The following is an 11,601-nucleotide window of genomic DNA, read 5'->3' on the forward strand; positions in this document are numbered from 1 at the left end:
GGACCAGGGCAGTGATTGCCCTCCTGTACTGGGCACTGGTGAAGCCACACCTCAAATCCTGGCCTCCAAGAAGGACACAGAGGCTGAAGCAGGTCCAGAGAGGGGCAAGGAAGCTGCTGAAGGGTCTGGAGAAGAGGGCTGGGGAGGAGCAGCTGAAGGAGCTGGAGGTGTTCAACCTCGAGGACTTCTCCAACCACAAGGATTCTCTGGTGCATCCTCCCTGTGCTCAACTCCATGCTGCTTTCCCCCCCCAGCACTGCACTTGCTGCTGGAGCAGGACAGTTCTGCTGCTCCACATCTCTGCTGGGGAAGAGTGGAATGCAGGAGCAAGGTATAAATATCCACAAGGCTTAGCACTTGCCCAGCTCTGCGCCCTGGGAGGAAGCGCTGGCTGTCACCCACAGCCCACATTCCCTTTCTCTCTGCTCCCCAGCTGCCTCTCCCCTCCTTCCAGCCCTCAGTTCACAATCTCCACAGCCCTCACTTTGATTCCATTCCTCCCTCCACCCCCGTGCTGCCTCTTGAAAGGGAGTAAATAATGAAGCCTTTGTTGGGCTGCTGCAGAGCAGGCAGCGAGCAGGGAGCCGCAGGAGGGTAAGGGGCTGCCGGGCACAGCCTGCTGCCTGGATTATGGCATTCCTGTGCTTTCAGGCTCAGGGAGAAGTCAAATCCTGCACCTCACACAGCATGTGAGGGGAACCCTGAGCTTGCTGACAGCCACACAAAAAACCACCACAGCCAAACAACTCCACTCCTCTCCACCCGGGCTGCTGGCTTTATGGCAATCCAAACGAGCAGGTCCTCCAGGTGGGTTTCTGTACAAATATACAGACAGCAAACTGCTGCTTATTTACATCATTAAGTTAATTAGGGTCTAGAAAACAAAAGATACCAAACAAACACCACCCCCCCAAAATGAGAAGAGCTTTGGAAGTCAGTGTCCTCCGTACAGGCAGCAGAGGCGAGCTCACGTCCTCGGCACGGTCACAGTGTAATGTACACTAACCATTACCCCTGGCCCCACGGGGCACGAGTGGCAGGAGCACCAGGAGCCCAACTCCCAACAGGGTCCCAACTCCAGGCTTTTCTGCTCTCTCTCTCTCTTCCTCCAGGAGCCAGCAGGGAATCCTGGTTCTCATGGCACAGCCAGTTCCAGAGGGTCAATTCGTGTAATGTACACTACCGGCGCTCTGTGGATCCCGTGGAAGGCACAGGACCGGCACAGATCCTCTCTTCCACTCACTGCAGGCTCCACAGGCTTCTCCCAGGTGCTCCTCATGCTGCACACCTATGGCAGTCCCAGGCTGGGCCAGCCCTGGAGGGGAAAAGTCCTTTGGGTAGCCCTGGTGTGAGCAGATGGACCCAGCCTGGGGTCACACGATGCTGGCCAGCTCTGTGTTGTCTGACTCGGAGCTGCTGTTGCTGCTGTTGCTCTCCTCCCTGGGGGGAAAAAATGGGTGAGGAGGAGACAGAGCAAGGTCTGCCTCAGCCCTAGAGCACAGAAGAGAGATCACCCCTGGAGGTCCTCAAGAAACGTGTGGGCATGGCACTTGGGGCCATGGTGGTGCTGGACTGGATGAGCTTGGAGGACTTCCTCCACCCAAACCAATTCTGTGGTTCTGTGAACTGCCTGCCTGGGAGAGACTGCAGACTGAGTCCAACCACAGCCTAGCAGCTGCCCTGGAGCACGGGGGCCGCTGCACAGCCCCCACAGCAGCTCTCCTCAGCAGCTGGGGCAGGCTCCTGTTGTCGATCTCAAGCACCTCACACCATCTCTCTGGGAGGCAGGATTGGGAAAGCCAAGGCAGCCCTTGCCTCAGCCCAGCGCCCACGGATCCTGGAGGACGAGTCCCGGTGTGTCCCAACCCGCCCGGGCCTGGCGCCGCCCCCACCCGCCCCGCTGGCACTGCCAGGCTCTGCTGCCTGCCTCCAGAGCGCAGGCTGGCACCCACCTGAGGTCCTGCAGGGCTTTCTTGTTCTTCTTCCGCTTCTCCTCGTCGATGGGGTAGAGCTTGAAGAGCAGCAGCCCCAGCAGGATCAGCCCCACGGGCACCGCTGACACCAGCATCTTCAGGGTGATGTGCACCTCGCTGGGCTGGGAGCAGCCCCGGGTCTGGTACCCTGCGAAGCTGTGACAGAAAGGGACCTTCAGGCGAGGGAAGCTCAGCTTTGTAGGCTGCCAACCTGTCCCCTGAAGGGGCAGGCTTGGAGCCACGGCGGGATTTAGACCTCCCACCTCCTCCCCAGCCCTGGGGAAGCAGAGGGGCAAGGCTCGTTGGCCTCCCTCCCCGCTGGCTCTCCTGCAAGAACTCACTCTAAGCTGAGTGTGGAGATGCCCAGGGAGACCCCAGAGGCAAACTTGGTGAAGAAGACATAGAAGGAGAAGAAGATGGCTTCGTGGCCATGGGAGTCAGGGTGCTGCAGCTTGAAGTCATCTACAACATCTGGGAGCATGGACCTGTGTGGAGAGCAAGGCAGTGACCATGAGGACTGAGCCAACAAAGCATCTCCTCTGCCTGCTGAGATTTCCCTCCAAGGGCCCCATCTTGGGTCAAAAACACAGAAAAAGGCCTCCCAAGGATTCCCAACCACTCCAGCAGGCCCTGGAAACACCTTGCCCAGAGCTCTGGAGGTGCAGTGCTGAGCACCAGGACCCCACACTCACCAGGGCAGGAGGAAGGCAGCTGCGACACTGATCCCAGCTGCAACGGCCACGATGTAGGTGACAATGAGGTTACTGTCCAGGACAGCCACCAGGATGAGGAAGGGGATGGCAGACTGGAGAGGGGACAGAGAACAGGTTGTGTTAGCAGTGCCTGACCCAGACCCTCTAAGCCTTTCCCCTCCCCTCCCATGCACACCAGACCCCAACCACAGGGACAGGCACTGTCCCAGGCTGCCCAGGGAGGTGGTGGAGTCCCCATCCCTGCAGGGGTTTAAAAGGTGTTTGGATGAGGAGCTGAGGGACATGGTCTGAGAGTTGTGTACATGGTTATGGTTGGATGACCTTAAGGCCTTTGTGTTCCATGTGTCTGTGGCAGCTGGGGAAGCAGCAGTGCAGCCTTCCTCCCAGAGCCCCACAGCAGCCACTGCTGCTGGCCTTGGCCACATCCGTGGCAGCACAAAGAGCAGGATGAGGGAAAGGCACCAAGCTGTCATCACTGGCAGCCCCTGCCAAGCCCTGGGCTCGCTGAGGGGGACAGCCCTGCCCAGGCTGTGTGTGCAGCACCATCCTGGTGTGCAGCACCATCCTGGTGTGCTGCTCTGCACCTGGGGGCAGCCACTCACCGAGATGCCCACGTAGACAGCAGTCTTCTTCCCAAAGCGGGTGAGGAACCACTGCCAGAGGGGAATGGTCAAGGTGGCTGAGAGCTATGAGAAGAGAAGAGGGTCATGGTGTCACTTGCTGGCCAAGCTCTTCTCTGGTGGAAAAGCTCTGACCTCAGCTGCTGGACACAGCCTCCCCCATCACCATTGCAGCACCTCCTGATTTCCACACTCCCGGGGCTGGCAGAGCCACACTGCTGCAGCTGCTGCCCTCACCCCATCCCTCACCTGCCTCCATTCCCAGGAAGGACAACTTGCAATTGGAGCAGGTGTGTGGGGCCACCTCCTCCTCCTCCACCCTGACACCCAGCAGGTTCCAGGACACCTGCCCAGACAAAGGGAGGATTTGACTTGATCCTCAGCACTGGGGAGGGACCTGATCTTGTCACTGCTGTGTACAGCATGGCCAAGAGCCAGACCTTGGCACCTTGTACCTCTCCGTCTCTTCAAGCAGAGAGGGTGGGAAGGGCTGCCAGGGATGAGGCAAGCTCAAATGTGCCTTCAAGGAGCTGTTTTGCTCCATCATTCTTGCAGTGAACACTGAGATCCTTTTCTCAAAGCTGGGGGGGAGGGGAGAGGGAGATAAGTGGCAGGATTTGGACAAAAGGTCCCCATGACTCCTGATCTCCTCCATCTCTGGCTGCCTGCACACAGGAACAAAGATCTTGCTGTTCCTGCCAGCCTGTCTGGTCTTTGCAGGACATTTGGCAGCTCCCTCTCCCTCCCTTCTTCCCAGGAAGCCTTTGCTCACTGCCTCCACATCAGATCCTTGCCGCACAGCATCCATCCCACATCAGTTCCTGGGTAGGACCCACAGGACCCCACAGCAGATCCCAGGGCAGGGCCACACTCACCATGATGGCCAGCAGGATGTTATGGAACTCGTTCCGGAAGCCCAGGGTGTAGGTACAGAAGAGAGCAAAGTTACCTTCCAGCAGCTGTGGGGGAGGCAGGCAGTGGTTAGGGGGATGGGAAAGGCACCAGGAGGGCTGTGCTGCTCCTCACAAGGCTGCACCCAAAGCACAGGCAGGGGAAGAAAGCAGCCATTCACTGACCCCTCTGAGGCCACATCCTTCCTCTGCCCCGGGCAGCTCCGGCTCAGAGCTGCCACCTCACACCCTCCCAGCCCCCAGAGAGCCTTCTGTGCCCTGCTCTGCTCATCCCCCCCAAGCCATGTCCCAGCTGAGCTGCTGCCATTCCCTCCTGCAGTCCCTCCAAGCCCAGCTGTGCTTACCATGAAGGCCAGTGAGGTGAAGAGGAAGCCAGCAATGAGCTTGATGTAGGCACCGTGGTTCATCACCAGCTTCAGCCCCTGGAAGAAGGAGCCAGGCTCCTCTGACTGCAGCTGGGAGGACTCTGGGGAGCAGAGTGAGACCATCATCACACCATCAGGCCTGCTGCTGAGCACCCTGCACCAGCCCCTGCCCACCTACAGCACCCCACCCCAAGGGAGTCAGAGTGATGCCTGCAGGGACACCTCCCTGCCCTCATGCAGGGCTCCCTCAGCCCCACAGAGAGGAGAGGATGGTCTGGTTGGTCTGCCTGGGATAAGCAGAGGGAAGGAAGGACAGAAGCTACTGGGCACTGGATATCCCCTCACCCTGGGATGCCCTAGCTGGCACCAGCAATCTTTGCCAGCCAAAACTGCACAAGATAAACCTTCTCTGTGACAGTGCAGAGAGCCAAGTCCCCAGGGCTGTGCTGGGACACCCCCTTGAGATGCTCTGCCCTTCCGCAGCCCCCTCCCCAGGCCCCCATACCCACAGCTCAGCCCCACCTGCCCCTCTCCTCCGGGGCACAACCCATGAGGGAAGGGCCAAGAGCTCAGCCAGGCTCCTGAGGAAGCTGTCAGGAGCCACAGCACTCCCAGGAGTTCAGAGGGGTGCAGCATGCCCCAAGCCTCACCTCTCTTCTCCCGCACGCCCACCGACAGGATGATGGCACAGAGGACGTAGAGCCCCCCGATGACCCCCGCAGCGATCATGTAGGCATTCCTCTGTGCAAGAGAGGGGAGCAGTGAGGGGAGAGGCCCACCCCAGGAACCAGCTGGGGCAAAAAAACCCCAAGGAGGAGGAGGCTGTGGCTGCCAGCAGGTGCCCAGCCCTGGCTCACCGTGTCTGTGAGGGACCCGGTGTCACGGGTCATGTTCAGCTCCTCCATGGCCACCGAGGAGTTGGGCATGCTGACGAAGAGGGGGTTCTCCACGCAGGGGGTATCCACCTTGCCCACAATCTGGCCCTGGATGGCAGTGCCCAGCACAGAGCCCAGCACTTCCACTGTCATACCTGGAGGGAGAGGCTGGTGAGGCTGAGCAGAGTCGTTGGGCACCCCGGAGACGGGAGCCAAACCCTCAGCTCCGGAGCAGAGCCTCCCCAGCTGCAGCTCCCTGCCCTTCTCCAGGGAGACCATCACCAGCTCAGCTCCCTCCAAATCACCAAGGGCTAAAACCACAGGGAAAGAGGGATGGGGAAACTGAGGCAGGGAGAGAGACTGACACTTGGTCATGCTGCTCTACAGCAGAGCAGAAGGAAAGACTCAGGAGCTCAGACCCCACATCATCTGCTCCAGGCACCGCCTCCCCATCAGCCCAGCTCTCACCAGACCAGACAAGGATGTCTGCTGGAGGAGCTGGGGAAAAGAGCTCAACAGAGCTGCAACTCAAGCTCAGAATGGTGTTCTCCACACACCATCCTGTGACCAAATGAGCCCTTCCAGCAAGGCATCTGGAGGAGGATCATGCCTCAGCTGCAAAGGTCATGGTGACAGTGCATTTAGACCTGCAGGAAACTACCCAGGCCTTGCTCTGAGCCCATTTCCAGCCCCTACCCTGTCCCCCAGTGGCAGTTCCCAGACACAAGGAACACCAGACTAGAATGAAATGCAGGAGCAGAATCTTTAGACTCACAGTGGGACTTGTTCTGCTCTTCTCCTTAACACAGGTGCCAGCCTCCCCCCACTCAAAGCCCTCTTGCATGCACCCTGAGCCTATATTCTACCCCTGGGCCTCACATGAGGGAACCCACTGCTCTAGAAGGACTGCTGGCTTCTCTTAGAGGACCTCCTGAACCCCACCAAGCATCCCAGCTCTCCATCCTTGCATCCCTTAGATCCCCTGGCCATGGTGGGGAAGGGAAGGAGATGCTCTTACGGTAGGCAGTGGCTGAGTCCCTCTCGCTCTGCTCCCTGCTGATGAACATGGTCAGCGCTGAGTAGGGCACATGGAAGCACTGCAACAGCACCAGGAGAGTTAGCCTGGGGATGGGAACCTGCCCTGCTGCATAGCTCAGCCACGTGGAGGCAGGGATTCACCCCCTCCACCCCTCACCCACCACCCTCAGGGCACGCAGAGCCCCAGCTCACCGTCACGAGGGTCTGGAAGATGCAGTAGAAGAAGAGGTACCACATCACTTGGCCTCTGGAGATGTCAGGCACAAACCAGATGAGGATGTAGGCAGTGACAGCAAACGGGGTGGAGAAGATGATCCTTTGGGAGGACACAGCATTAGCCTCACAAGCACACAGAGCCAGGGGTAGCCCTACCAGCCCACTTCCTCCCACTGCCACACATCCAGCGAGGTTCAGGCATCTGGTTCTGGGGGCTCCTGAGCTGTCCTGGGGGGGCTCACCCTGCTCCAACCCTTAGGGGTGATTCAAACCAGGTTGAAGGCAGCAGCTCAGGTCTTGCAGGGTGAAAAGGGAGAAGAGCTGACTCAGAATTCCAGGTAAAAAGCTGCATTTGCAGAAACAGACATCCCAGCTTCGATGGAAGCCACTGATCTGCTCCTGCCTTCAGCTCCCACCCCCAGCCCCAGCCTCTCCCCCGGGCAGGACTGCCGTGTGCTCAGCAGGATGCAATCACCTCCCTCACTCAAGCAAGGGCTGGGGAGCAGCCCTGCAGGCTCCCCAGCCAAATGCCTCTCACCAGCTTGACATTGCTGCCAGCCTCCCCAAAAGCCCTGGGGTCATCTCCCTTCTGGCAGGGATGGGGCAAACCAGCAGCCAGCAGCAGGCTGGCTCCTTCTTTCACCCCTGCTCAGCTTCCCAGAGCTGCAGGCACAGGGACCTGGGATGCAAAGGACAAGAGAGGGTAAGAGAGGATTGCTCAAGCACTGGGCCTCAGCAGGAGTCCCAGCAGGACTGGTCAGTGAGGGCAGCAGGAAGCTGCCCAGAGCATCTCTCCACTTCATCCAGCACCTCTTGTAACCCTTTGTCCTGCTGCAACCCAGCAAGGAAACAGCTCCAGCCCTGCACCAGCAGCCTGAGGACCCCCAGGTGCCCCACATCACTTGGGGGGGGGGGCACAACTCCTGCTCCTGGAGGGCAGTGAGCCCAGTGTGGAGGTTACCTCCACACCTGCTACGGGGACAGGGTTGCAAGCACCCTGAGCTCCATGAACTGCAGGATGGAGGCTGCAGCCTGGCATGGGGCCAGGAGAACCGGACACAGGACGGAGCCTCGCACAGCCAGAGCCCCGCACAGCCAGAGCCCTGCACAGCCAGAGCCCTGCTGGCCCTCAGCAGCTTCCACTGCCTGGGCACAGCCGGAGCCTTCCGTCCAGGCTGACGCACAGGACGCAAACATTTGAAGTGTAAGAGGAAGGTGGGGGTGGGGTGGGGGAAGAGGATGGGGAGCAGGCAGAGGCACTCACTGCACAGGACCTAACACATGCACATTTTTCCATGAGCACGTCACCCTGATGCTGCCGGTGGGGAGGGGAAGAAAGGGGGGAGCCAGCTGCAGCCACTCCTCTCTCCCTCCCCTGCTTATCACTGCTCGCATACGTGGAGGAGCCAAGGGAAGTTTTGAACCAGCGACGTCAAACGGCGCGGCGGGAACCACGTCAGGCGGGGCGGATGCGCCAAGCCCCCCTCCCCACCGCGCGTTACCCCCCCGACGGCAGCACCACCGGGACCGGGGTGCCGAGTGCCGGGCCAGGGGTGACCAACAAGTCTTTGGCAATAGCAGACGAGTGAGTGACTTAGAGTTACCCCTGACCGAGGCCAAGGTGATTAAGGCCCCGGCGGAGGCTGCCCGTGACGCGCTCGGCAGCTCCGCTCATTGGCCGCCGAGCCATGGTGTGTTCCTTTGTGCCGCGGCTCGCACACCCCTTCCCTGCTCCCACACCCCTTCCCGGCTCGGCTGTTAACCGTTTGCAAACGCCTGCAGCCCCGAAGTTGGCTTCCGCGGTCACCGACACAGTCAAGGAAAAGTTTAGTCACCAGCAAGTCCAAGACGGTCAAGCAGACGGAGATTTACTCGGGGCTGGGGACCGAGCAAGGTCCCCGCAGCCAAAGGACTGGAGGAGGCAGCTGGGGGATGAGCTGCTGGCACACGAAACGTGCCCAAAGCTTTCAGAAAGGAAGAATTGAAAGGGAAAGAGATGATGGTCCTTGGGGGAGTGTCTCCTCTCCCGTCCAAAGGGTCAAAGCAGCCTCAAGCTTTGAGCTAGAGCTGCCAGAGCTTGTCCTCACGGCACAGCCCCCTCAGAGTCTGGCAGAAACTTCAGGCAGCAAACCCTGGCACACAGAGGGGTGACACAGAGTCCCCTCCTGGGTGCCGAGCGCTGGGGTCAAGCAGCAGCCTCCTAAACCACCCCGCGGCTCCTTGCTTTGCCCGGAGGGACACCGAGGCAGCAGCAGCAAGCAGCAGAGCAGCCAGCCCAGCCTGGGGGCTGCGCAGCTCCAACTCCCAAGTTCGGGAGGCTTAAACCCGACTCGGCTTCACCCAGACTGGCCTCAGCAGGTTGCCCTTGAGCCGCGGTACAGCAGCAGAAGGCTGCTGGCAGGCGGCTGCCCGGGCAGGGCCGAGGGGCCCAGCACAAAGCAAAAGCTCCGGGAAGGCTCTGGCTAATTTTAACGACGCAGGAGCCGTTTGGAGGAACGCAGCCGCTGCATCCCCACCCCCATGCCCCCTGCCTCCACAGACAGCAGAGCCACCCCAGTGGCCACCCCAGCACGCATAGCTGTCCCACACAGCCCTAATCTCCAGACCCTGCCACACGTGTGGCTTCACAGAGACTATTTCAGGCCACGCGTGGAGATTGGCTTTAACAACAGCCAACTGCCACTGCCCAGAGCTATTCCAGGAAAGCCAGGAAGCAGAGGGTATAATCTGCAGGGAAAGGACTGTGTCCCTCTAATTCCACTCCCCCCGTGCCCACCCTCTTCACTACATTGTGTTTCAGCAACCCCACGGGTGCCCAGAACGTGGTGACTTTAGCGCTGGACATGCCAGCGTGCCCAGGCTTGGCCATTAGCAGCCTGCAGTGCTCAGTGTCCCACACAGGGACAGGTGTTTGTGGACATCCTTAGCCTGCCCTGGGTGCAGGCAGGAGCCCTTTGGAGCTTTGTAAACCCCATCCCATCTCCTCCAACTTCATTCCACACCCCTTAGCTCAGTATCCTGATCTCATGGGCAGCAGCAACACCCACGTGCAGACGTCCAGCTCCAGGCCAGCTGCTTCCCTTCCAGAAGGGCATCCTCATGACCATCAGCTGGCACCGCACCACCAGCCATGGACCACACACACACCCCCGACCCTCCTCCACGAGGGTGTGATGTACCTGCTCTGCTGGCACTGTGGCCTTGTCACTGGCCAGGGGCTCAGCAATCACCAGAGGAACAAAGTCTAGCATCAGGGCAGCTCCCAGGGAGGCTGTAGCCACTGCAGGGGCAGTGACACAGAGGTCATCTGCACAGGGACACCCTGGGACCAGTCAGAGCAACAGGCACAGACTCGAAGCCCCAGCTGCTGGCACCGCTTCGGTATCGCGGGGGTGGGGGAGGCACGTGGCACGGGAGAGGCAGTCAGCACACCCTGCCCTGGCACACCTCATGCCAAGGGAGACCCAGAGCTGACTGGAGGTGCTGTGACACATCAGGCAGGGATGTGAGGTGCTGCAGAAGGCTCTTACCAGGGCATCAGGCGGCCGACGCGGGTCCAGGACGTTTTGCTGATGAAGAAGCCCACCATGGGGTCTGTGATGGCATCCCAGGCCCGCCCCACAAACAGGATGATGGAGGCATAGAATGGATCCAGCTGCAGAGAGAAGATCTTGTGTCAGGGCACCCAAACCCCTGTGCCCCTGGCTCCCTTTCCTGAGCTACTCAAGACCTTCCCAACCATACTGTGACCCCACTGGGAACAGGGGAGAGGTCCCTCGGCCTCTCCCTCTTGTCCGGTGGGGTTTGAGGCTCCATATTGAGGGGGATCTGGGGTCCGGGGTCCCTTGTTCGGTGGGGTTTGAAGCATGGCACCACAGCCTCTCCCAGGGCTGGAGGAACTCTTCCTACACCAAGCTCCACATCTCAGCGCAGAGCTCCCCCAAACCCACCTGCAGCCAGCACAGGAGTGCCCCAGGGGTGCTTCTCCCCCTGCCTCCCATCGAGCCAGAACGCTGCGGGTTCCCGGGACAGATCCCACAGGACCGACACCGTGACCCGATGGTAGCGTCTGGGGAACCCCACGGCCCCAGGATAGACGATCACTCAGGACTGCGATTCCTGCGTGACTGATAACCCCTGCTCCCCGCTTCCCACGAGGGTCTGGCCACCGGCAAGCCCCGGGCGCGTCCTTCCACCGGGCAAAGAGGCACCGGGAGCTCCGGTTTCTCCTTACCCCCGATCCCAGCGTCTCCCTCCGGGTCTGGGCGTACCTGTGCCACGTCCAGGAGGTAGATCTGGAGGAAGAAGCCGAGCGCGCAGCCTGTGATCTGGTACGGGGCCCCCCCGACGGCGTAGCACAGCTTGCTGCACACCGACAGCCGCTCCCGGTTCTCCTGCAACCAGGCTCGGGGTTAGCGCGACCGGCAAGCGTGTCCCAGCTCCCCCGTTCTCCGACCAGTCCCAGTCCCACTCCCACCCTCCCCCGGTCCTGGGGCTCACCTTACGGCGGGGCTGTCGGCAGGCGGGCGGCAGGAGCCCCCCGGGCCGGGCCCGCTCGGCGCCGGCGCCGCCGCCTCCGGCCATGCCGTGCACGATGAATGGAGCCGCGCCGCCGCCCGCGCCGGCCTTGTACCGGGAGCGCCCCGCCCCGGGAGGAGCACCGTTCCCCGCCTCCGCCCCCCGGCCCAGAGACCTCCTCCTGTCTCGGCCCTCCGTTCGCGCACTCCTCCGCTGCCTCCTCCCTCTCTCCTCCAGTCTTGCGCTCCCCAATTTTCTGTCCCCATCCCCTCTATTCCTCCATCCCAAATCCCCATCCTTGCATTTCCTTATTCCTCATCCCCTCATTCCTCCGCTTTTCCACCCCTCCATCCCCATCCCTTCATTCCCCCA

The 11,601-nt window shown here is 60.8% G+C and overlaps 1 protein-coding gene across 1 annotated transcript; it reads right to left on the reverse strand.

Annotated features, from left to right (window-relative positions):
* Positions 1–747: 747 nt before the first annotated feature.
* MFSD2A (MFSD2 lysolipid transporter A, lysophospholipid) lies at positions 748–11,324 on the reverse strand. Its single transcript, XM_068159155.1, has 14 exons — positions 11,212–11,324; positions 10,983–11,105; positions 10,242–10,366; positions 6,688–6,811; positions 6,476–6,554; positions 5,440–5,612; positions 5,233–5,323; positions 4,562–4,683; positions 4,182–4,265; positions 3,289–3,372; positions 2,666–2,778; positions 2,315–2,458; positions 1,953–2,129; positions 748–1,440 (listed from the first exon to the last, which is right to left on the reverse strand). Exons 1-14 carry the CDS (start codon positions 11,293–11,295, stop codon positions 1,374–1,376), a joined length of 1,590 nt encoding a protein of 529 aa, XP_068015256.1. The 5' UTR covers positions 11,296–11,324; the 3' UTR covers positions 748–1,373.
* Between the last annotated feature and the right edge of the window lie 277 nt (positions 11,325–11,601).

This window comes from Melanerpes formicivorus, unplaced genomic scaffold (assembly GCF_026170545.1).
Source record: "Melanerpes formicivorus ecotype bairdi unplaced genomic scaffold, bMelFor1.0.p_v2 SCAF_45, whole genome shotgun sequence".
In the NCBI taxonomy this organism is placed as follows: Eukaryota; Metazoa; Chordata; class Aves; order Piciformes; family Picidae; genus Melanerpes; species Melanerpes formicivorus.

Excerpts from the sequence above, each read along its gene's own strand:
- MFSD2A (XM_068159155.1), bottom strand. The coding sequence starts at position 11,295 with ATGGCCGGAGGCGGCGGCGCCGGCGCCGAGCGGGCCCGGCCCGGGGGG. Across the intron at positions 10,367-10,982 it reads ACCTCCTGGACGTGGCACAG|CTGGATCCATTCTATGCCTC; the intron begins GTACGCCCAGAC and ends TTCTCTCTGCAG. Across the intron at positions 2,130-2,314 it reads ATCTCCACACTCAGCTTAGA|CTTCGCAGGGTACCAGACCC; the intron begins GTGAGTTCTTGC and ends TTTCTGTCACAG.